The following is a 24,751-nucleotide window of genomic DNA, read 5'->3' as shown; positions in this document are numbered from 1 at the left end:
GTGTTCCTGGTAAATGGCCAAGTTCTTTTTCATTCTTTTCACCAAATGTAATTTCTTCACAAATATAACAATTTTCTGAATTTTTAAAATTAATTAATCCTTCTTTAGTAATTTTCATACAATTATTTCGTTCGTATATATTACCAGTTTCGCTTTATTCTTCTTTTAACATCTCAACAGACTACTTTGCTGCATCTTTACCTATATAAGTGCCTGGATTTTTAAATTTCCTTTAGATTATTTAATATTGGTAAATGTTTTTGTATTGTATTAGTATTGTCAATAGGACTGAGACTCAGTCCAGCACACTGTTTTAATCAGCCAGGAAGTGTCAACCAGTGAACACTCAGATGCAAAGTGCAAATATCATTCAGGATTGTCAATAAGATTTATAATATGATCTATTAATTGTTTAATAAGTTTGGAATAATTCTTCAATAGAATGAAATTTGATTTTATATTTTATTAAAACGATTATGGTTAAAATGAACATTTGAGATTTTGGGTTTGATTGTTCCTCTTATTAAAGAATAAAATTGATTAGGTTTGAAAATTTTAAAATGAGAAAATGAGGGTTTGGTTCTTTTGATATAGGTAAATGAGATTTTTTGTTGTTCTTCATAAATAATACAGTTTATTAGATTTGAAGTTTTTAAATTAGAAAATGAGAATTTGGTTTTTTCGATATAGGGTTTGTTGGGTAAAACTTCAAAATTGAATTTTGGGTTTTCAACCTAGAATTTTTACTCCAAAATGCTGTTTGGTCCAGAATCAGTAACGAATATACTACTGTTCCATTTTAAGTTATTTGTAATTATAATTCCTAATTATTTTTTTGAATTTACAGCTTTATATGCGATTGATTTGTCGTGTAACCAAAATTTAGTGTATTTCCTTTGGAAGTCATGTGTATGGCTTCACGCTTTTGATTATTTTGAATTAATTGCCACACTTTTCACTGTACAGGTAACTTCTGTAAAGCCTTTTTAAATTATTTTTGATCGTCTGATGACTTTACAAGGCAGGAAATGATGGCTTGATTTGCAAATAATCGAAGAGGGCTGCACAGATTGTCTCCTAAATCATTTATGTATTTCAGGAACAGCAGAGGACCTATCAAATTTCCATGGGAAACGCCACTATTACTTCTGTTTTGCTCAATGACTTTCCCTCACTTGCTACAAACTGAGATCTTTCTGACTCGAAATCCCGAATCCAGTCGCATAACTGGGGCGATATTCCCTAGGTGTGCAATTTGCTTAGAAGTTGCTTGTGCGGAATCACATCAGAAGCCTTCTGTAAATCTAAAAATTGTGCATTTGATTTGCATGCAGATCTGTGTTGCCATGCATATCAAGTGGATAAGTAGGTGGCTCAGTTTATTAATAACACTAATACAATGTTACATCCCTAACTGATCTAAACTCCTCTGTTATAACATGTCATTTCATTCAAATGAATACAACTTCTGCTGGAGCCACACTGTTGTTACGTGTAGACAAAGTTAACTGTATATTGCTAGTTTATGTTGATTTACCTAAGTCTTTATTAGCAATTCCAGGAATATGAAATGTTTTATACAATGTACCATACCTCTCGTTAAATCTCTCAAGTCCATCTAAGGCGGCAGAAGCACATCTTATCACAACCATTGTAACCCATCCATTACCATGAGCAAATGTACCAGTACCATCAATACTGGAAGATAGATGACATGTAAGTTAGTTTGAACAGTTCCTCTGACAGCTTTATTATTTATTCTTATAGAGCCAGATGTCAAATCAAGACAAGAGTTAATACGTAGCTTTAGCAACAATCATTCTTTCCAGGCGCCACTCGCGGACCGAACAAGGAATGAGGATCAGATAGTGATACTGAAAGTGCCCGCCGCAACTCACCATCACCTAGCTTGCGGAGTATAGATGGAGGTCGACTATTATAGGTACAAACAAAAAAGGCAAATAACCCTAATAGCCTTGAGTTCGAAAATCAATGGCTTCCCCAATACGACGTATGCACAAGTGCAGTCATGCCAATGTTACAACACGTTTATTTCGACATACCGCAAGTGAGGCGCAAATTACAAAGTGATAACCTGCCATAGTTTCATTTTATCATCATTCATTCATTTTATCATCATCATCATCATCATCATGTAGCCATGCCTCTCCAGTATCATGACCACCCATTTTCCCTTCAACCTACTGGAAAGGAATGCATCGTGGATGAGTGTCAATTCATTTGAAACATGCCTGGAATTTTTGAACATATACAGGCGTCGACGAGGAGACATGCTGAAACCCACCATCATATGAATGGTGGCACTGTCGAACAGCTGTAGTGTTTTGTTTAGCCTCAAGCGCATACTGTAACTTTTCTGAACAAAAGTGTTTAGTTGTGGACTAAAGATGGTCTGATTTTCTACCTTAAATTTTGTGTATCTGTGGTGTAATTATGAAACGCTATCCGATAAATTAGTCGCCAAATTTCGGAGACTGTACAATGGTAAACTTCCATTGCAATTAAATTCACCATATTAATTAGAAAACCTAACGCTCAAAACTAAACAAACAGTCCTGTGGAACTCTGTATTGTGCAGTCCAGTGAACGGTGCTTCAATGTGTGACATCACTTTACCTGACTCGCAATTCCAGCACACAAAAATATCATAATGAAAAGTGGTACATAAAATTACAAATCGTATATTGAAAGAATAAAAAACGAAAATGTTTGTTTTAAAATGCCCTCTTAAGTTACGTGTGAAGACTGACAAGAAAATTCCGAACACTACATAATACACATAAAGATGTAACACTGCATTGTAAAAAAGACTGTCTGACAATGATATGTAACCTGAACTGAATTTTATATTAACAGAATCTGATAATTCTGAAGTGCAATGCTTCACTATGAACGACCTTACTGTCTTCTGAGCGCAGCAGCAAACCACCTACATAAAAGAAAACATTGCGGCAGTAGATTAAGCTTTGGTTTTAGCAACTGTGTTCCGCAGAGCGCATTGTGGCGATACGCAACTAAAAATCAAAATTTTTGAGGGAAGACGGGGGAGGATATTCAAACTTGCTAGATCTCAGTGATACTGAAACTCATTGTCTGACTACTACAATCATCTTTAAAAAAGTTACTTGTCATGAAAAACATCACTCCGCCATTAAATTAAATACTGAAATAGTAAAGGTGAGGCAAGTCTGTAACTTCTGAATGCACGCCATGTGAACTGATTACTTTATTACGTCTGAGCGCTGAAACTAACTAACCCAAACCAATAAAAAAATCCTACTAAAACTTTCAAATTTTCAAACAGATTAGAAATTACGCATAAGAAGGCAGTGCGGCAGTGCAGCAACAACAACAGTACCTGGAAATCATCACTTCTGAAATTATAATGTTCCAAACCATGATCCACAATTTGAATCCACCGTATCTTTATCTCTGCGCTCTGCAAGCTAGTTCCACTTCCACGCCGCTCAGTAGGATGACCAACACATGACTCACTCGCTTCGCTTAGAATGCTACAGCAACAACAATGCTACTACCAATCAAAGATTACATTGCTTGCACTCTGACCCTCTGTGACGAGACATATCGAGAACTGAAAACCTCGGTTTGAAAAATATCCAGTGTGCAGATATGAAGTCTGACACGTCGAAAGAAATAGAGCTTAAATCATCTTTCAAAAAATGGTTATGAGCGCTATGGAACTTAACATCTATGGTCATCAGTCACCTAGAACTTAGAACTACTTAAACCTATCTAACCTAAGGACATCACACAACACCCAGTCATCACGAGGCAGAGAAAATCCCTGACCCCGCCAGGAATTGAACCCGGGAACCCGGGCGTGGGAAGTGAGAACGCTACCGCACGACCGCAAGCTGCGGACTAAAACATCTTTCTTGAATACCAAAAAGAAGCTAGAAACCTTACTATATCAGCATTTTGGATTGTCGGGAAGTCTGTTACAACTTAAAGGTGCTCATGTGCTCAGTCGTAATATTTGGTATTGGGCAAACCATTGGTATCCTGATCTATGTGTTTTCGCATTATTAGCTTGTTTCTTTGTAGTCTACCCGCCCCTTTCGTTTGTACCTGTAACAGGCGTACAGAACATGTATGGTACTATCTCGTGGCTGCCAGCTGGGAAGTATTAAATGCCCGATGGTTGGAGGGAAAGCCATTTTACCTGTTCCTTTGTCTATTAGAGACAGTCCATAGGTGTTCATTGTCTTCGTAGCTGCTGGCTCTACGACTAGCCGCTTTGCGTCATAACAGAATGACGGATTACGAGGCGAGAGGTTTACGACCCAAGTCGCACGGTTCTTGTGACTACACTGGATTCTCCTTTCTCCAGAGCCCTCCCGTTCCGGTACTCAATCCCCTAGCTCGGCACACAATATAAAAGACGGACCTGGCTCTCCGAAGACAGTGCAGTCTCCACACAGAACACCTGCAGGGCGACCAAGAGACAGCATGAAGAGTGCAGTAAGTCCGCAACTTGCCTGAATGTTCATTACAAACCTACTCGTTAGGTCGGTTGCATTTATTGGAGGATACTTTGCATCGTTTCGGCTCCTCATTTTACCAAAATCATTGTATCTAGTACGCCACTGTGCGAGCTGTTATCTGCATCACCTCTACGGGATAGATATTTAGAGTGTTGAAAAATGTTTTCGCTTTCTGTTCTAGAAGACGATACTTCAGCTTGTCGAAGTAATTCTTCGCGTAATGTACACTGTCTTCGTTTGTTTCGTAATAGTAGTACTAGTAGTATTATTGTTTCGAAATCAGACTGCAGGTATAAGAGTGGAAGAATATGAAAGGGAAGCAGTGATTGAGAAGGGAGTGAGGCAGGGTTGTAGACAATTGCCGACGTTACTCAGTCTGGACATCGAGGAAGCTGTAAAGGAAAATAAGGACTAAGGAATTAAAGATCGACGAGAAGCAAAAAATCTTTGAAGTTTGCCAATTACATTTTAACTCCTTCAGACAGCAAATGACTTGGAATGCAAGTTGTCTAAAAAAGAGGGTGTGAATGAATATTAACAAAAATAAAATAATATTTGGTTGAAGTCCACTTACTCAGGGAAGATGATTATTGTAATGAAATAAGAGAAATCAGAGCTCGCACGGAAAGATTTGACTGTTCATTTTTCCTCTCGCTGTTTGCCAGTGGAACAAAAGAGGAATGGTCTTAACTGTGAGTTGGAGAGGCGTAAAGGATTGTAGTCGAATTAAATCAGGAGACGCTGAGGGAATTAGATTAGGAAATGAGACACTAAAACCAGCTGCAAAGTGACTGATGATGGTCAAACGAGAGTGGATATAAAATTCAGACTGACAGAACTACGTAGTGCACTTACGAAAAAAAAACAAAATACATAAATAAACAAGAAAAACGACGTACCACAAAAGAATTATCCGAATGGGACGGCAATCGGTAGGTGTGGTGAAGATATACAGACAAAGAAGTGATTACAATTTCGGAAAAATTGGATGATTTATTCAAGAGAAAGTCCTTCACAAACTGAGCACGTCAATAGCGCGTTGGTCCATCTCTGGTCCTTGTGCAGGCAGTTATTTGGCTGAGTACTGATTGATAGAATTGCTGGCTGTCCTTCTAAGGAGTATCGTGGCAAATTTTGTCCAACTGGCGCATTAGATCATGAACATCCCGAGATAGTTGGATGGCGTTGCCCATAATGCTCCAACTGTTCTTAATTGGGTAGAGACGCGGCAACTTTGTTGGTGAAGGTAGGGTTTGGCTAGCACGAAGAAAAGCAGCAGAAACTCTCGCCATGTGCGGGACGGGGGGCGGGGGGGGGGGGAGGGGGGGTGCGTTATCTTGCTGAAATATCAGCCCAGGATGACTGGCCATGAAGGGCAACAAAACGGGGCGTAGAATGTAGTCGGCGTACCACTGTGCTTTAAGGCGCCTCGGATGACAACCATAGAGGTCCTGCAATGAAATAAAATGGCGCCCTAGACCATCACTCCTGGTTGTCGACCTCTATGGTAGGCGACAGTATCCCACCGTTATCCAGGGCGTCTCCTGGGCTGAATTCGAAGCGCGACTCATTATTGGAGACAATTCTACTCAATTCAATGAGATTCCAGCCGAATGTGCCCGACACCAATTCAAACGGGGTTGCTGATGTGCAGAGGTCAATGACAGTCGGCGCAGGGGCGCCGTAGGCTCAGTCCCCTTTCTGTGGTCTTTGTGATCACTGAAGCCACATTTGCACGGTGGATCGCTGACATGATGAATCGGGGCTCCGACTGCCTCTCTGACGATTTCTCGGTCCACTCGTTCAGTCGTCTCAGTACTTCGACCGCCTTCTTCTTGACACTACTCATTCCTGCAAACATAGTGGCATCGCTCCTATTCAAATATCGAGCGGTTCGCCGAGTATTCCGAGTGGCTTTGAGCCAACTACACGTCGGCTCTCAAATGCTGAGATATGCATATATTGTGGACGCGCCTCTCTGCGAGGCATAGTTACTGTCCAACTGACCACGCGGAATGAAATTAGGACAGACTTCATGCTCTTATACACTCCTGGAAATGGAAAAAAGAACACATTGACACCGGTGTGTCAGACCCACCATACTTGCTCCGGACACTGCCAGAGGGCTGTACAAGCAATGATCACACGCACGGCACAGCGGACACACCAGGAACCGCGGTGTTGGCCGTCGAATGGCGCTAGCTGCGCAGCATTTGTGCACCGCCGCCGTCAGTGTCAGCCAGTTTGCCGTGGCATACGGAGCTCCATCGCAGTCTTTAACACTGGTAGCATGCCGCGACAGCGTGGACGTGAACCGTATGTGCAGTTGACGGACTTTGAGCGAGGGCGTATAGTGGACATGCGGGAGGCCGGGTGGACGTACCGCCGAATTGCTCAACACGTGGGGCGTGAGGTCTCCACAGTACATCGATGTTGTCGCCAGTGGTCGGCGGAAGGTGCACGTGCCCGTCGACCTGGGACCGGACCGCAGCGACGCACGGATGCACGCCAAGACCGTAGGATCCTACGCAGTGCCGTAGGGGACCGCACCGCCACTTCCCAGCAAATTAGGGACACTGTTGCTCCTGGGGTATCGGCGAGGACCATTCGCAACCGTCTCCATGAAGCTGGGCTACGGTCCCACACACCGTTAGGCCGTTTTCCGCTCACGCCCCAACATCGTGCAGCCCGCCTCCAGTGGTGTCGCGACAGGCGTGAATGGAGGGACGAATGGAGACGTGTCGTCTTCAGCGATGAGAGTCGCCTCTGCCTTGGTGCCAATGATGGTCGTATGCGTGTTTGGCGCCGTGCAGGTGAGCGCCACAATCAGGACTGCATACGACCGAGGCACACAGGGCCAACACCCGGCATCATGGTGTGGGGAGCGATCTCCTACACTGGCCGTACACCACTGGTGATCGTCGAGGGGACACTGAATAGTGCATGGTACATCCCAACCGTCATCGAACCCATCGTTCTACCATTCCTAGACCGGCAAGGGAACTTGCTGTTCCAAAAGGACAATGCACGTCCGCATGTATCCCGTGCCACCCAACGTGCTCTAGAAGGTGTAAGTCAACTACCCTGGCCAGCAAGATCTCCGGATCTGTCCCCCATTGAGCATGTTTGGGACTGGATGAAGCGTCGTCTCACGCGGTCTGCACGTCCAGCACGAACGCTGGTCCAACTGAGGCGCCAGGTGGAAATGACATGGCAAGCCGTTCCACAGGACTACATCTAGCATCTCTACGATCGTCTCCATGGGAGAATAGCAGCCTGCATTGCTGCGAAAGGTGGATATACACTGTACTAGCGCCGACATTGTGCATGCTCTGTTGCCTGTGTCTATGTGCCTGTGGTTCTGTCAGTGTGATCATGTGATGTATCTGACCCCAGGAATGTGTCAATAAAGTTTCCCCTTCCTGGGACAATGAATTCAAGGTGTTCTTATTTCAATTTCCAGGAGTGTATAACCATGTTCCATATTTACTACACTTGACAGCTGCGCGGTGAAATTGCACTGCAGCGTCACACACTCATCCCCTGGTCGCCAAAGTTTACAATTTTCCACGTTGCATCCACATCTGTATGAATGTCAGTTTGTGAACTTTCCCATAACTCATTCGTGGCGTGCCTTTTTTTTCTGAGAGTAACTTACACAAATTCAAGTGCTAGGACGTCTTTTATCTAGACATTTGTATGGGATGCACCCATGTGGTAAACTGGTACTAAGCGATAAACAGTTCAGACAAGAGGATAATAGAACCTTTCGAAATGTGGCGCTACAAAAGAATGTTGAAGATTAAGTGGGTAAATGGAATAATGAATGTGGATGTACCGAACTAAATTGTGGAAAAAAGATATTTATGGCACAACTTGACTTATAGAAGGTGTCAGTTAACATAACATATTCTGAAGCTTCAAAGAAAAGTCAGTTTGGTAGTGGAGGTAGAAGTGTGTGTGTGTGTGTGGTTGGGAGAAAGGGCGACAGAGTGAAGAATAAAGTAAACCGGTTCAAACGACTGAATGTTACAGTGGTTATTCAAAGACGAAGATGCGTACACAGGATAGAATATCGTGGAGAGTTGCATCAAGCCATCCTTGAACTGAAGACCACAACAGCAATATTCTATCTTGTCTTCGATGGGACGTTAAACCCTAACCTACGTTCCTTTTTTCTTCGGAACTGCCACAATCAGCCCTACAACGTCTAGAACTACGCATTAGATACTGATATAGTTCGTTTTCAATTATTATTATTATTATTATTTAGCTCCCAAATACTTATTCTTTCTTGCTGTTCGTTGTTCCCTTCTTTCTTCTGTCGCTGTCTCTCCTCTTTCCTTTTCTGTTTTCTTCTGGAAACGCTTGTTTTTCTTTTTTTACCATTCCCGCGAATTCAGATCTGTTTCCTATGTTTTTGTCTGTTATTCTCAACTCCTGTAGATCTTTCTTAGCTTCTATAAACCATGAAATTTGGATTTTTGTCAAAGAATTTGAATCTTTCTCTCAATTGCAGTACTTTTTCCAGCTTTTTGTTTCCATTATTTGAAACGGTCGCAATATGTAACTCTGCGCTTTCTCATCGTATCTATTACATTCTCAATTTTTTCATCCTTGTTGCTTCTCAATTTTCAAATACAATTTTCTTACTTTGAACGGAAGATTGTTCGAATGATTCTTCTTTCTTTCCTTCTCAAAGTTATGTAGCCGTTTGGCTGTGTTTAAAAAGAAGCATCTTTAACTACTTTGTCATCACCCTTTAACATCACCTCTCCACTCCTTAGTATTCTACGGATGGCTTACAACAACAGCACACATTTTAAGATACTGAGCCACGTACGGACCAAGTTCAGTTGAACTTGGCTTGGTTGTTTCAGACTTCCATTTTTATGTCACTGTTTTCCTACCGTCACAACAGCCTTGGTATGGGTGTCTCACTCCGATGGTAATATTCTCCTGGTACGTAGTCGTAGGCATGATTTGAGTGAAATCACTCTACACTTACAGATCTGCTTTGGAGCTGTCATATATGTATTTTTGTATGCGTACACTGTTTGACTGACAATGCTCTTCCGACTGTGTTCACAGAGTGTGTGGTTAGTTGTGGCTGCCTCCGTGGTCGGTGCATTGGGAACTGGAGAAACTGTACCGCAACCCGTGGATAACAAAAAGAACGAGAAGCGGGGACTCTACGGCTTGGGGTGAGTGAAAGAAGATTGCTTGATTCAGCTCTCTAGATGCGACGCTCGAACGGTTAATTTCGCTCTCCTCCGACTATAAACTTCATTAAATAAGAAGTGTCGAGACAATGGCGTTCTCTTCAGCCTTCTACCACTCACTGCACTGTAGTGTCGTTTGTGACCAGCGCATGCGTTACTGTGTTCAAAATAATGTAGGCAATCAAAATTTTCGGTTTGCACTCGACTATAATTTGATCCAGTAATGTCGAGTTAGTCATTTAAGTTATTCATTGCTAATGGTCTTCAGCATGGCAACACACGAGTGGTAGTGTAGCGTAAATGGTTTGGACTTTCAGGCTAGTTAGCTTCGGATGATTTGTTTTAAAAATAAGAAAAAGACGGATAATGAAGTGCCAAACAACTAAATTAGAAAATAAAACTAACTTCTGAACGCAATTACACGTCAAAGAACAACTAGAAGGCCAGGACAGGAGCCATCACTGTAAACATATCTTATGTCTGATTAGTGGAACTGAAGGCTACTAAACGGCTAGCCTGGTGCACGGTGTACTGTACCAGTTGGAGATTCTTTATCTAACGGCTTCAGGGTAACGAAAATTAGATTTTCAATATCTCGTTGAATGTAAAAATTTAAAACGCTATCATAATCTACTCCTTAAGAGATACAATCTCGTATTAAAGGTTTGACACAGTAAGACGATTGCAGCAATTAGACACACTGCAAATGTCTTGAGCCACCGTAGCTCATGGCGCGCAAATTACCCAGTCAATATTCACCCAGTATTTGTAAGTAGAACAGTTAGCGACTTTAAACAATCTTTACACATCATTTCAGAACTTTACGAAACTTTTTCTCACTAACAACCGCCTCATCCCTTCCCCTCCCCCCTTTCTTCCAGCAACCCCCTCCCCCCCTCCCCCACACACACACACACAAAGACAGATACGCGGATACAAAATGATGAAAGGAAAAAAGTTTACCGGGTGTAGAAAAGTTTCCGATACCAGTCACAGTAAAAGATTATCTACTCGTCACACGACCGGTTTCGGGCTTGTGCCTGTCCTCAGGTGTTTATAGATTGATGCTCATGTTTATATTGTTGGAGATCAATAATGATGAAGCATCTGCATTATAATTATGCTGTGGTGACAATTTTTCCACTCAGTTGCACATCTGTTATCATTTTCACGTCCATTTGCCTACATAGCCTAGATGTTTGTATGTAAACGCAGTGTACATCACGAGTGCACGACGCATTATAGAAATATGGAGCTAAATTTTGTAAAACTGAAACATGGACGTGAAAGTGATAACAAATTTGCAACTGAGTGGACAAACTGTCACCACGACATAATTATAATAAATATGCTTCATCTTTATTGATCTCCAGCAATATAAACATGTACATCAATGCATTAAACACCCGACGATGGGCACAGGCACGAAACCGGTAGTGTGACGAATTAACAAACTTTTATTGTGACTCGTAGCGCAAATTTTTCTGCACCCTATAAACGAGCAGTCATGGAGTTCAACAACAGCCACTATGGATAAAATTCACAAAAAGTTCACCACCTATAACATTTTGGCCGTTCATTCAATATAACTTCTGCATAGGATATGCCATTTTACTTTATTACTTCTTTACGACACGACTGGCCAATTAAAATTGCTACACCACGAAGATGCACTACAGACGCGAAATTTAGCCGACAGGAAGAAGATGCAGTCATATGCAAATGATTAGCTTTTCAGAGCACTCACACAAGGTTGGCGCCGGTGATGACACCTACAACGTGCTGACATGAGGAAATTTTCCAACCGATTTCTCATACACAAACAGCAGTTGACCGGCGTTGCCTGATGGTTCAAATGGCTCTGAGCACTATGGGAATTAACATCTGAGGTCATCAGTCCCCTATAACTTAGAACTACTTAAACCTAACTAACCTAAGGACAGCACACACATCCATGCCCGAGGCAGGATTCGAACCTGCGACCGTAGCGGTCGCGCGGTTACAGACTGAAGCGCCTAGAACCACTCAGCCACACCGGCCGGCCGTTGCCTGATGAAACATTGTTGTGATGCCTCGTGTAAGGAGGAGAAATGCGTACCATCACGTTTCCGACTAAGCTAAAGGTCGGACTGTAGCCTATCGCGATTGCGGTTTATCGTATCGCAACATTGCTGCTCGCGTTGGTCGAGACCCAATGACTGTTAGCAGAATATGGAATCGGTGGGTTCAGGAGGGTAATACGGAACGCCTTGCTGGATCCCAACGGCCTCGTATCACTAGCAGTCGAGATGACAGGCATCTTATCCGCATGGCTGTAACGGATTGTGCAGCCACGTATCGATCTCTGAGTCAGCAGATGGGGACGTTTGCAAGACAGCAACGATCTGCACGAACAGTTCGACGACGTTTGCAGCAGCATGGACTATCAGCTCGGAGACCATGGCTGCAGTTACCCTTGACGCTGCATCACAGACAGGAGCGCCTGCGATGGTGTACTCAACGGCGAACCTGGGAGCACGAATGGCAAAACGTCATTTTTTCGGATGAATCCAGGTTCTGTTTACAGCATCATGATGCTCGCATTCGCGTTTGGCGACTTGCGGTGAACGCACATTGGAAGCGTGTATTCGTCATAGCCATACTGGCGTATCACCCGGCGTGACGGTATGGCGTGCCATTGGTTACACGTCCCGGTCACCTCTTGTTCGCATTGACGGCACTTTGAACAGTGGACGTTACATTTCAGATGTGTTACGACACGTGGCTCTACCCTTCATTCGATCCCTGCGAAACCCTACATTTCAGCAGGAAAATGCACGACCGCATGTTGCAGGTCCTGTACGGGTCTTTCTGGATACAGAAAAAGTTCGACTGCTGCCCTGGCCAGCACATTCTCCAGATATCTCACCAATTGAAGACGCCTGGTCAATGATTAGCCGAGCAACTGGCTCGTCACAATAAGCCAGTCACTACTCTTGATGAACTGTGGTACCGTGTTGAAGCTGCATGGGCAGCTGTACCTGTACACGCCATCCAAGCTCTGTTTGACTCAATGCCCAGGCGTATCAAGGCTCTTATTACAGCCAGAGATGGTTGTTCTAGGTACTGATTTCTCAGGATTTATGCACCTAAATTGCGTGAAAAATGTAATGTCAGTTCTAGTATGATATATTTGTCCAATGAATACCCGTTTATCATCTGCATTTCTTCTTGGTGTAGCAATTTTAATGGCCGGTAGTGTACTAACTCCCATCTAAACACATTTTGCTGATGGTAGCGACATGTACACTGGATGTTCAGGAATTGGACAAAAATTTGGAGACACCTCGAGAAACGCATTCTTGATCATATAAATGCAGTTGCCAGCGAGGCCTGGAGTTAGTGGTGTGCTGCTGTATTTGGCTATGAGTGGCACCTGTCTAATGTCCTCAATTCGCTGCAAGATTCTGTCGTAGTGAGAACGGCGTTCTCTGTAATTGTGTGTGCGTTAAGTCGGGGCTCCGTGGGTGAATTGTTGCCAGTCGTATGGCGGGTGCTTCCGTAACTAACGCTGCTGAGGCACCATGTCAAAGAGATATACCCCATCGGAGCGACATCATCCGAGAAGGCACAACGCGGAAGGAAGTGCTTGTTGAGTGGTCGTGACATACGGTCATTGAAGAGGATTCCGACGAAGAATGAGAGGGTATTTGGTGGGCCCCATGGTTACCTATTTTGCAGGAAGAGTAGTATAACTGTTGTGTACATAGTTCTGCGTAGTCAGCGCGTACACAACTTTCCCACTAGAGCGCGCCCCGCTAAGCACAGCAGCGCAGGCGCAGCGCTCGTCTGTCTCCGCACTACGAGATGGCGCTGTCTTAGAGACGGACCAAATTCTGCTTCCGCCGATCTGCGTATTAATATGTAACGCAGCCAGTGAGATTGCTGCTAACACAGAACCTTTTCTCCTCGCAGATCACACTCGCGCGGTGATACATGAACACGCAAGGTATTATAAAGAGTGTACAGACCTCCGATTACCAGTCTACATTAGTCTGTACCAGTCCGTACGAGTTCTACATTTGTCTGTACCAGTCTATAGTCAAGTTTCAATCTGCGCCTAATAAGATTACCATATTCCTATACATAGCCATGAAGATAAATGTATAGACACTTTTGTCAAGTATCATATATATATGTGAGAATAAGATTAACGTACCAATACCAAAGAAACACCAGATTATCAATTGTAAATAGCCTCCAGAACCAAGTGAAGTAATTTTTATGCTTGTTATTATTTTAATAAATGTGTGTGAAAATTACTCAAGTTCTGTTTAAAGTTGGTCACCGTCAATCTGCTACTCTAAGTGTGCGCGTGGCCTTTCTATCGTCTGACCTAACAGCAGAAGATAAACGCGCCACGATAAGACCACGAGACATATTGCTGACACTCGCCTACTTCGTTAGAGCGACACGTCAAATTATCTGATGGTGTGTGTACCGAAGGTCTTACAGTACACACACCACAATAACATTCCCTTGAAACCAGACAGGACCTATATTTACCAATTCCGAAACGACTAACAGCCATTTTGAACGTAAACGGTTTTCCTGCTGCTAATTAGACATGGTTGGTAAACGCGATTTTCCGAAATCCCTTTACTGAGGAAGGCGTGTCGCGTGGGATTAGCCAAGTGGTCTATGGCGCCGCAGTCATGGACAGTGCGGCTGGTCCCGGCGGAGGTTCGATTCCTCCCTCGGGCATGGGTGTGTTTGTTTGTCCTTAGGTGGTGGTGGTTAGTGTTTAACGTCCCGTCGACAACGAGGTCATTAGAGACGGAGCGCAAGCTCGGGTTAGGGAAGGATTGGGAAGGAAATCGGCCGTGCCCTTTCAAAGGAACCATCCCAGCATTTGCCTGAAACGATTTAGGGAAATCACGGAAAACCTAAATCAGGATGGCCGGAGACGGGATTGAACCGTCGTCCTCCCGAATGCGAGTCCAGTGTGCTAACCACTGCGCCACCTCGCTCGGTTGTCCTTAGGATAATTTAGGTTCAGTAGTGTGTAAGCTCAAGGACGATAACCTTAGCAGTTAAGTCCCATAAGATTTCACATACATTTGAATATTTGAGGAAGGAGAAGTAAATATGCCAGACTTCGAATCAAGAATAACTGCCAACACCAGTAATTTAGAAGTTGATACGCTCGGTGTAGCGAAGCAGCTTAAATCAATAAAGGCAAGACCTCTAGTCCACATACTATACCAGATAGGTTCCTTTCAGAGTATGCTGATGCAATAGCTGAGCACTTAAATCAGATACAACTGCTCACTCGTCGAAAGATCGAGACGTAAAGGCATGTTGCACATGCCACACCAGACCTCAAGCAAGGCAATAGGATCAATCCGCTGAATTGAGAGCCATACCACGAACATCAATTTGCGACTGTATTTTGAAATATATGCTGCGTTCAAACAACACGAATCACCTCTGAGAAAACTCATTTACTGCCGGCCGCTGTGGCCGAGTGGTTCTAGGCGCTTCAGTCCAGAACCGCGCTGCTGCGACGGTGGCAGGTTCGAATCCTGCCTCGGGCATGGATGTGTGTGATGTCCTTAGGTCAGTTAGCTTTAACTAGTTCTAAGTCTAGGGGACTCATGACCTCAGATGTGAAGTCCTATAGTGCTTAGAGCCAAACTCATTTACTGACAAATAGCCAACACAAATTCAGAAAATAACGTTCTTGTGAAACACAACTAGCTCTTTATTCTCACTAAGTGCTGAGTGCTACCGACTGGGGATGTCGAATGGATTCCATAATTTTAGACTTCTAGAAAGCTTCTGACATCGTTCCTCACAAGCGACTTCTAGTCAGATTCCGTTCCTACGGAATATCGACTTAGTTGTACGACTCAATATGTGATTTCCTGTCGGAAAAGTCACAGTCCGTAATAACTGAAGGAAAGTCATCGAATAAACTGGAAGTGATGTCTAGCGTTCGCCAGATAAGTGTTATCGGCCTCCTGTCGTTCCTGAGCTGTGTGCACGATTTAGAATGCGATCTGAGCAGCCCTCGTAGATTGCCTGGAGATGATGCTGTCATTTATCGTCTTGCAAACTCATCAGATGATCAAAACAAATTTCAAAATGATTTAGACAAGATATCTGTACATTGCATAAAGTAGCAGTTAACTTTAAACAATGAAAAGTGTGAAGTCATCCACGTGAATACTAAAACGAATCCGTTAAATTTCGTTTACACGATAGTAATAAAAATGTCGTGTGACTAGGGCCTCCCGTCGGGTAGACCGTTCGCCGGATACAAGTCTTTCGATTTGATGCCACTTCGGCGACTTGCGCGTCGATGGGGGTGAAATGATGATGATTAGGACAACACAACACCCAGTCCCTGAGCGGGGAAAATCTCCGACCCAGCCGGGAATCGAACCCGGGCCATTGGGATTGACATTCTGTCGCACTGACCACTCAGCTACCGGGGGGTAGGGGGGGGGGGTGGGGGAGTGGGGGGGGTGGACGTTTACACTATAAAACACACAAATCTAAAGGGTGTGAATCCAAGTAGGGATTGCAGTCACAAACCATTTAAATTGGAAAGAACACATAGATAATGTTGTGGGGAAAGCAAGTCAAAGACAGCGATTTATTGGTAGAACACTTAGAAGATGCAAGAGGGCTTCCAAAGAGACAGCAAACATAACGCTAGCCCGTCCTCTTTCGGAGTACGGTTGAAGGGTATGGGATGCGCATCAGATAGAACTGACTGAGGACGACGAAAAAGTTTAAAGAAGGGCAGCTCGTTTTGCTTTATAGCGAAACAGAGGAGAGAGTGCCACGAATATGACAAGCGGGTTCGATAACAGCCATTACAACAAAGGCGTTTGGCGTTGCGGTAGGATCTTCTCGTTGTTGTTGTTGTTGTTGTGGTCTTCAGTCCTGAGACTGGTTTGATGCAGCTCTCCATGCTACTCTAACCTGTGCAAGCTTCTTCCTCTCCCAGTACCTACTGCAACCTACATCCTTCTGAATCTGTTTAGTGTATTAATCTCTTGGTCTCCCTCTACGATTTTTACCCTCTACGCTTCCCTCCAATACTAAATTGGTGATCCCTTGATGCATCAGAACATGTCCTACCAACCGCTCCCTTCTTCTAGTCAAGTTGTGTCACAAACATCTCTTCTCCCCAATCCTATTCAATACCTCCTCATTAGTTATATGATCTACCCATCTAATCTTCAGCATTCTTCTGTAGCACCACATTTCGAAAGCTTCTATTCTCATCTTGTCCAAAATATTTATCGTCCATGTTTCACTTCCATACGCGGCTACACTCCATACAAATACTTTCAGAAATGACTTCCTGACACTTACATCTATACACGATGTTAACAAATTTCTCTTCTTCAGAAACGCATTCCTTGCCATTGCCGGTCTACATTTTATATCCTCTCTACTTCGACCATCATCAGTTATTTTGCCCCCCAAATAGCAAAACTCCTTTACTACTTCAAGTGTCTCATTTCCCAATCTAATTCCCTCAGCATTACCCGACTTAATTCGACTGCATTCCATTATCCTCGTTTTGCTTTTGTTGATGTTCATCTTATATCCTCCTTTCAAGACACTGTCCAATCCGTCAACTGCTCTTCCAAGTCTTTTGCTGTCTCTGATACAATTACAATGTCATCGGCGAACCTCAAAGTTTTTATTTCTTCTCCATGGATTTTAATACCTACTCCGAATTTTTCTTTTGTTTCCTTTACTGCTTGCTCAATATACAGATTGAATAACGTTGGGGAGAGGCTACAACCCTGTCTCACTCCCTTCCCAAACACTGCTTCCCTTTCATGCCCCTCGACTCTTATAACTGCCATCTGGTTTCTGTACAATTTGTAAATAGCCTTTCGCTTCCTGTATTTTACCCCTGCCACCTTCAGAATTTGAAAGAGAGTATTCCAGTCAACATTGTCAAAAGCTTTCTCCACGTCTACAAATGCTAGAAACGTAGGTTTGCCTTTTCTTAATCTAGCTTCTAAAATAAGTCGTAGGGTCAGTATTGCCTCACGTGTTCCAACATTTCTACGAATTTAAGTATTCTTTTTTCCCCGCATCTGTTGGAGAGTGTATTGGTGAAAAAATAGCTTGAATGTGGTTCGATGAACCCTCTGCCAGGTACTTAATTGTGAATTGGAGATTAATCATACAGATGTAGATGTAATGTTCTATGTTTATTGATGTTTCCATATTTTTGTCCACTGCCTGTACGTGCTAAATTACATCCCTGTACAGCAGGTAGGTCAGGATATAAAGCGTCAGAGACAGTGCGAAGCGAAAAAGATCAGCTTTTGATTAAAACGGAGCTCTAATTACCCGGGCTACACTCACCCAGTGTTTGACAATAAGAGCACTTACTGCCTTCCAGCAAACTTCAAACATAATTCCAAACCTACTCCAAACTTTCTCCCGCTTACTTTCTTAACGTCGAATATTTAACGCAGTAACTCATTCCTTAAATAATCAGAGGTCTGCAGCTTTTTTACACATATGAGATCGATTCTATAGAGTATCGGAGGTGTGGTATTAATTAGCTAACAGTTCAAAGCTGATATGGCTTTGATACCAGATGTGAGGTTAACAACATTCATAAAATAAACCCGACTATGAATGTACACTACATTATAGTTTAAAGAAGCGACGTCCTTAACGAAACGTATCTCGAAGTACTTTCTGTTCTGTTAGAATGTCTCTTCTGACGTCTCGCAATCGTCACACCTGCCACCTACAGCTACTAGTTTGGTACTCGCAGATCGAGCCTGGCCTGCAGCATCTTATCCGCTGGGGGAAGAAAATACTGGGTGAGCCAAAAAGGACTTTACAGCTTTGGAATGATACAGAAATTTTTCGAGATAACTTATAGAATCGGTAGATGTGTCATTTTGTGGCAGACAGTCCCAAGTTTCACATACAAGCGTCAAGTGCCCTATTTGACTACAATTTGTGAATCGCCAAAAAACCCACCGGTGATCAGTTTATTCCCACACTCGTTGCAGCAGATCGGGTATAACTTGTGCAGCCGCAGAGTAAATTAGATTTTTTCAGGTCGGCTAAATTCTTTTGTTGGTGAGGAACATACCTGCGGTCTTTAATGAAACCCCAGAGAAAAAAATTCACTGGTGTCAAGTCTGGAGAGCGAGGTGGCCAGGCGATTGGCCCTTCACAGACAATCCACCGACCTGTGAAACGATTATCGAGGGAACTTCGAAGTTCTTGAGAAAATGGGGTCGTGCAACCGTGTTGCTGACAATAAACCAGCCCAGCCCGCCCGGTTAGCCGTGCGGTCTAACGCACGGCTTTCCAGATAGGGAAGGAGCGCCTCGTTCCCGGCACGAATCCGCCCGGCGGACTTGTGTCGAGGTCCGGTGAGCCGGCCAGTCTGGGGGGACCACCTGGGGCCGAACCGCACAATAACCCTGAAAGAGTGGTTGGGTGTAGGACGGCGGAGGCGTGGACTGCGGTAGTCATCATGGGGTTGTGGACCACTGCGGCTGCAGTGGGACGGAGCCTCTCCGTCGTTTCTAGGCCGCCGGTTAACATACAGTACAATACAATACAATACAAACCATCTGCGCTCGGTCATCTCCATCGATCTGTGGAATTAAAAGGTTTCACTCATATGCATCTGCACAATACCAGTGACAGTTCTTTCAATGAAGAAGAAAAGGCCGTTCACTTTCAATTTGCAGTGAACAATAAGTCACCAGAAAGTTCTTGCGCCAAGAGTACATTATATGCCAGCTTGGAGGTTCTGTAGCGTATTCGGTTCGACATGTACGCCGAACAGTTGTTGCAGAGTTCGTTCCATGAAATCAAAACACACAGCGAGCACTCTTCTAACCAGTGAAAGTAGCCATTTTAGTTGTGCAGTACACTGGCGCTCCTGGTGGCTGAATGTGGTACTGTTTCACTACGTGAGTCAAACCTGATGCTGTTTCCTATAAAATGACACCTCTACTGGTTCTGTAGATATCTCAATAAATTTCTATGTCATTCCAAAGTTGTAGAGTCCTTTTTGACAACCCATGTACAATACAAAACAATCGTTTACCAGACAGTCACTTGTCTGTGTGAGTTATTCTGTACTATTCACTCAAACACAATCACACTCAATGTATCGGAAGGGAGGTGATTAAAACATAAGGTAGATCTCAAAAATCGAACACACACACACACACACACTATCGCAAGACTACAGCTGCACAGTCTGTTGTGTCTAGACAAGACAGCCTAGACACAATGAGAGGAAGCCGACAGGCACGCGCTAAGCCAAAGAGGGTGTGTGAGGTCTGAAACAGGATACGTAATGATTGCTATAAAGAAAAGTACGTAGCTTCTGTAATACTTAACTTTAATCCATCCTTTTGGTACATCTGGAGATTGTGGCGATACAAGTGAGACTCTTTAGATACATGCAATGTTACTAATGGCGCCTTGCTAGGTCGTAGCCATTGACTTAGCTGAAGGCTATTCTAACTAACTGCTCGGCAAAGGAGCGAGGCTTCGTCAGTGTGCATCGCTAGCTACGTCGTCCATACAACTGGGGAGAGTGCTAGTCAGTCTCTCGAGACCTGCCTTGTGGTGGCGCTCGGTCTGCGATCCCTGACAGTGGCGACACGCGGGTCCGACATGTACTAATGGACCGCGGCCGATTTAAAGCTACCACCTAGCAAGTGTGGTGTCTGGCGGTGACACCCCACAGTCGTTTAGGCTAAAGACCAAAAATGTGGTATAGGAACATTCCCAACAAAAACACAGTATAGCATTAGTTCCAGTATTGATGGTTCAAATGGCTCTGAGCACTAAGGGACTTAACATCTGAGGTCATCAGTCCCCTACAACTCAGAACTACTTAAACCTAACTAAGGACATCACACACATCCATGCCCGAGACAGGATTGGAACCTGCGACCGTAGCGGTCGCGCGGTTCCAGATTGAAGCGCCAGTCGGATTCCAGTATTGATGTTAACAAGTAAACAACCCAGGGACAACCACTTGGTATACACATTATGTGATCAAACTTATCCGGAGACCCGAATGTAATGCGGATTTGAGTACTAGAAATCACGAGAGGCGGACACGCCAGTATAAAAGGAGATGGGGAGTATTGTGTTGTCGCCAGAAAAACAGTCACAGCAGAATGGGTCAGTCGGGAGAGCTCAGTAACTTCGAATGTGATTTAATCGTTGAATGTCAGCTGAGTGACAAATCCATCAGGGACAGTTCAATCTTCCCGAAGATGCCCAAATCGATTGAGGAAACAGAGGTGTGCACATGCTGACTGCACTGTAAATCTTATAAAACGATTTTAAAGAAACTACTTGCTAAATGAAAAAGTGGATTCTCTTCAGTCTCGTAACTTCATTCTTGAGCTTCACGACGAACTGGTGATCATTTCGTTACTGGTCTTAGTTATTACATCTATATTTATTAAGGTGCTGTACGAATTCGGATTGTTTGCAATGAAAAAAGCGGGTCGCTATAACTTTTCGTGGATGTTAGATCATACATTGTTGTGTATCAAATGTACATAACATACTGAATTTTTCTTTGAACTTGAGATGATATTTGTACACTCCTGGAAATTGAAATAAGAACACCGTGAATTCATTGTCCCAGGAAGGGGAAACTTTATTGACACATTCCTGGGGTCAGATACATCACATGATCACACTGACAGAACCACAGGCACATAGACACAGGCAACAGAGCATGCACAATGTCGGCACTAGTACAGTGTATATCCACCTTTCGCAGCAATGCAGGCTGCTATTCTCCCATGGAGACGATCGTAGAGATGCTGGATGTAGTCCTGTGGAACGGCTTGCCATGCCATTTCCACCTGGCGCCTCAGTTGGACCAGCGTTCGTGCTGGACGTGCAGACCGCGTGAGACGACGCTTCATCCAGTCCCAAACATGCTCAATGGGGGATAGATCCGGAGATCTAGCTGGCCAGGGTAGTTGACTTACACCTTCTAGAGCACGTTGGGTGGCAGGGGATACATTCGGACGTGCATTGTCCTGTTGGAACAGCAAGTTCCCTTGCCGGTCTAGGAATGGTAGAACGATGGGTTCGATGACGGTTTGGATGTACCATGCACTATTCAGTGTCCCCTCGACGATCACCAGTGGTGTACGGCCAGTGTAGGAGATCGCTCCCCACACCATAATGCCGGGTGTTGGCCCTGTGTGCCTCGGTCGTATGCAGTCCTGATTGTGGCGCTCACCTGCACGGCGCCAAACACGCATACGACCATCATTGGCACCAAGGCAGAAGCGACTCTCATCGCTGAAGACGACACGTCTCCATTCGTCCCTCCATTCACGCCTGTCGCGACACCACTGGAGGCGGGCTGCACGATGTTGGGGCGTGAGCGGAAGACGGCCTAACGGTGTGCGGGACCGTAGCCCAGCTTCATGGAGACGGTTGCGAATGGTCCTCGCCGATACCCCAGGAGCAACAGTGTCCCTAATTTGCTGGGAAGTGGCGGTGCGGTCCCCTACGGCACTGCGTAGGATCCTACGGTCTTGGCGTGCATCCGTGCGTCGCTGCGGTCCGGTCCCAGGTCGACGGGCACGTGCACCTTCCGCCGACCACTGGCGACAACATCGATGTACTGTGGAGACCTCACGCCCCACGTGTTGAGCAATTCGGCGGTACGTCCACCCGGCCCCCCGCATGCCCACTATACGCCCTCGCTCAAAGTCCGTCAACTGCACATACGGTTCACGTCCACGCTGTCGCGGCATGCTACCAGTGTTAAAGACTGCGATGGAGCTCCGTATGCCACGGCAAACTGGCTGACACTGACGGCGGCGGTGCACAAATGCTGCGCAGCTAGCGCCATTCGACGGCCAGCACCGCGGTTCCTGGTGTGTCCGCTGTGCCGTGCGTGTGATCATTGCTTGTACAGCCCTCTCGCAGTGTCCGGAGCAAGTATGGTGGGTCTGACACACCGGTGTCAATGTGTTCTTTTTTCCATTTCCAGGAGTGTATGTATCTTCAGTTTCGAGAAAATTGATTGTATGTAATGGACTCACTTTCGATTGCAAAAAATGGCTCTGAGCACTATGGGACTTAACTTCTGAGGTCATCAGTCCCCTAGAACTGAGAACTAGTTAAACCTAAGGACATCACACACATCCATGCCCGAGGCAGGATTCGAACCTGCGACCGTAGCGGTCGCGCGGCTCCAGACTGTAGCGCCTAGAACCGCTCGGCCACTCTGGCCGGCCTTTAGATTGCATTTGCAGACGTTCATGTGTTTTGACAACTGACAGTGTGGAAAGCGGAGAGTTTTTTCGACTCTATCAACATCTGATACTTTTTAATCTACTGAAAGATACAAATAACTACAGATTTTTTCAGTGAGCTAATGTAGTTATTTTAAAGGTCATCGATAGTTGATGAAATGAGAAATAGTATAGGTTTGTAATAACGCAGGTGAAGGAACCACGCATATTGTATTAAAGCGAGCACAAGCTTTTCGTAAGTTATTGATCTGACTTGTTCTGAATTGTTTGTTTAATAATGCAGTAATTCTGTATGTTCAATCAGTCGACTACAGAATACAGGGAGCAAATCGAAAAGCACATGGATATACAGGGTGATTCAAAAAGAATACCACAACTTTATAAATGTGTATTTAATGAAAGAAACATAATATAACCTTCTGTTATAGATCATTACAAAGAGTATTTAAAAAGGTTTTTTTCACTCAAAAACAAGTTCAGAGATGTTCAATATGGCCCCCTCCAGACACTCGAGCAATATCAACCCGATACTCCAACTCGTTCCACACTCTCTGGAGATGTTAGAGAATTGGCTGTTCCCTCAGCTCGAACAAGAAGTACAACAATTCATATTTCAGCAGGATGGAGCGCCACCACATTGGCACTTATCTGTCCGTAACTACCTGAACGTCAACTACCCGAGGCGATGGATCGGCCGCTAGGCAGCCCGTGACAGAGCACTTCATCACTGGCCTCCAAGAAGCCCTGATCTTACCCCCTGCGATTTTTTCATATGGGGGTATGTTAAGGATATGGTGTTTCGGCCACCTCTCCCAGCCACCATTGATGATTTGAAACGGGAAATAACAGCAGCTATCCAAACTGTTACGCCTGATATGCTACAGAGAGTGTGGAACGAGTTGGAGTATCGGGTTGATATTGCTCGAGTGTCTGGAGGGGGCCATATTGAACATCTCTGAACGTGTTTTTGAGTGAAAAAAAACCTTTTTAAATATTCTTTGTAATGATGTACAACAGAAGGTTATATTATGTTTCTTTCATTAAATACACATTTTTAAAGTTGTGGTATTCTTTTTGAATCACCCTGTATTGTATACAGTGATGAGCCAGAACTTCATGAACACCTGCTTAACAGCCTGTATGTCTATCTTTGTCACGAAATACATGACTGATTCTCTATATCAGCGATCCGACAGCTTATTGGTGTGTTTGTGGAGGTATGTGGCATTAGATGTCTACGCACAGGTCATGTAATTCGCGTAAATGTCGGGCCGCTGAACTGCGAATGAGATGATGGCGTCCGACAGCGACCCAGATGGGTTCCATAGGATTTACTTTGGACGAATTTGTTCGCTGAGACATCAAAGCACTGTGGCACGGTTCTGGCTCCGAGACACGGACCGTTATACAGCTGAAAGATGACACAGCCGTCCGGGGGAGACATCAAGCATCAAGGGATCCAGGTGGTTCGCAGCTGTCAGCTTGTTGTCGGTTACTACCCATAGGTCCCATGCAAGCGCAGGAGAATGTCTCCCATAGCATAGAATACAGCTCCCACCAGCTTGCAGCCGAGCCGCCGTTCACCTCGATGACGGCGTTTGCGGAGACGACCATCGACCTAGAGTAGCAAAACTGTGAGTCAACCGAAGAGCCGACACGTTTCCATTGATAAACGGTCGAAACCCGATCGTCCCGC

At 44.4% G+C, this 24,751-nt stretch overlaps 1 protein-coding gene across 1 annotated transcript in view; it reads left to right on the top strand.

Moving 5' to 3' along the window:
- The first annotated feature begins 4,491 nt into the window (after positions 1-4,491).
- Positions 4,492-24,751, top strand: part of LOC124550620 (glycine-rich protein 23-like) — a 75,140-nt gene continuing 54,880 nt past the window's right edge. Inside the window, exons 1-2 of the mRNA XM_047125343.1 lie at positions 4,492-4,503; positions 9,618-9,730. Of these exons, the coding sequence (XP_046981299.1) occupies positions 4,492-4,503; positions 9,618-9,730 (125 nt within the window). The remainder of the gene's footprint in view (positions 4,504-9,617; positions 9,731-24,751) is intronic.

The sequence above is a fragment of the Schistocerca americana genome, chromosome 9, assembly GCF_021461395.2.
Source record: "Schistocerca americana isolate TAMUIC-IGC-003095 chromosome 9, iqSchAmer2.1, whole genome shotgun sequence".
Taxonomy (NCBI): domain Eukaryota; kingdom Metazoa; phylum Arthropoda; class Insecta; order Orthoptera; family Acrididae; genus Schistocerca; species Schistocerca americana.
Note: the sequence above shows the minus strand (reverse complement) of the source record. Positions and strands in the feature narration are given on the sequence as shown.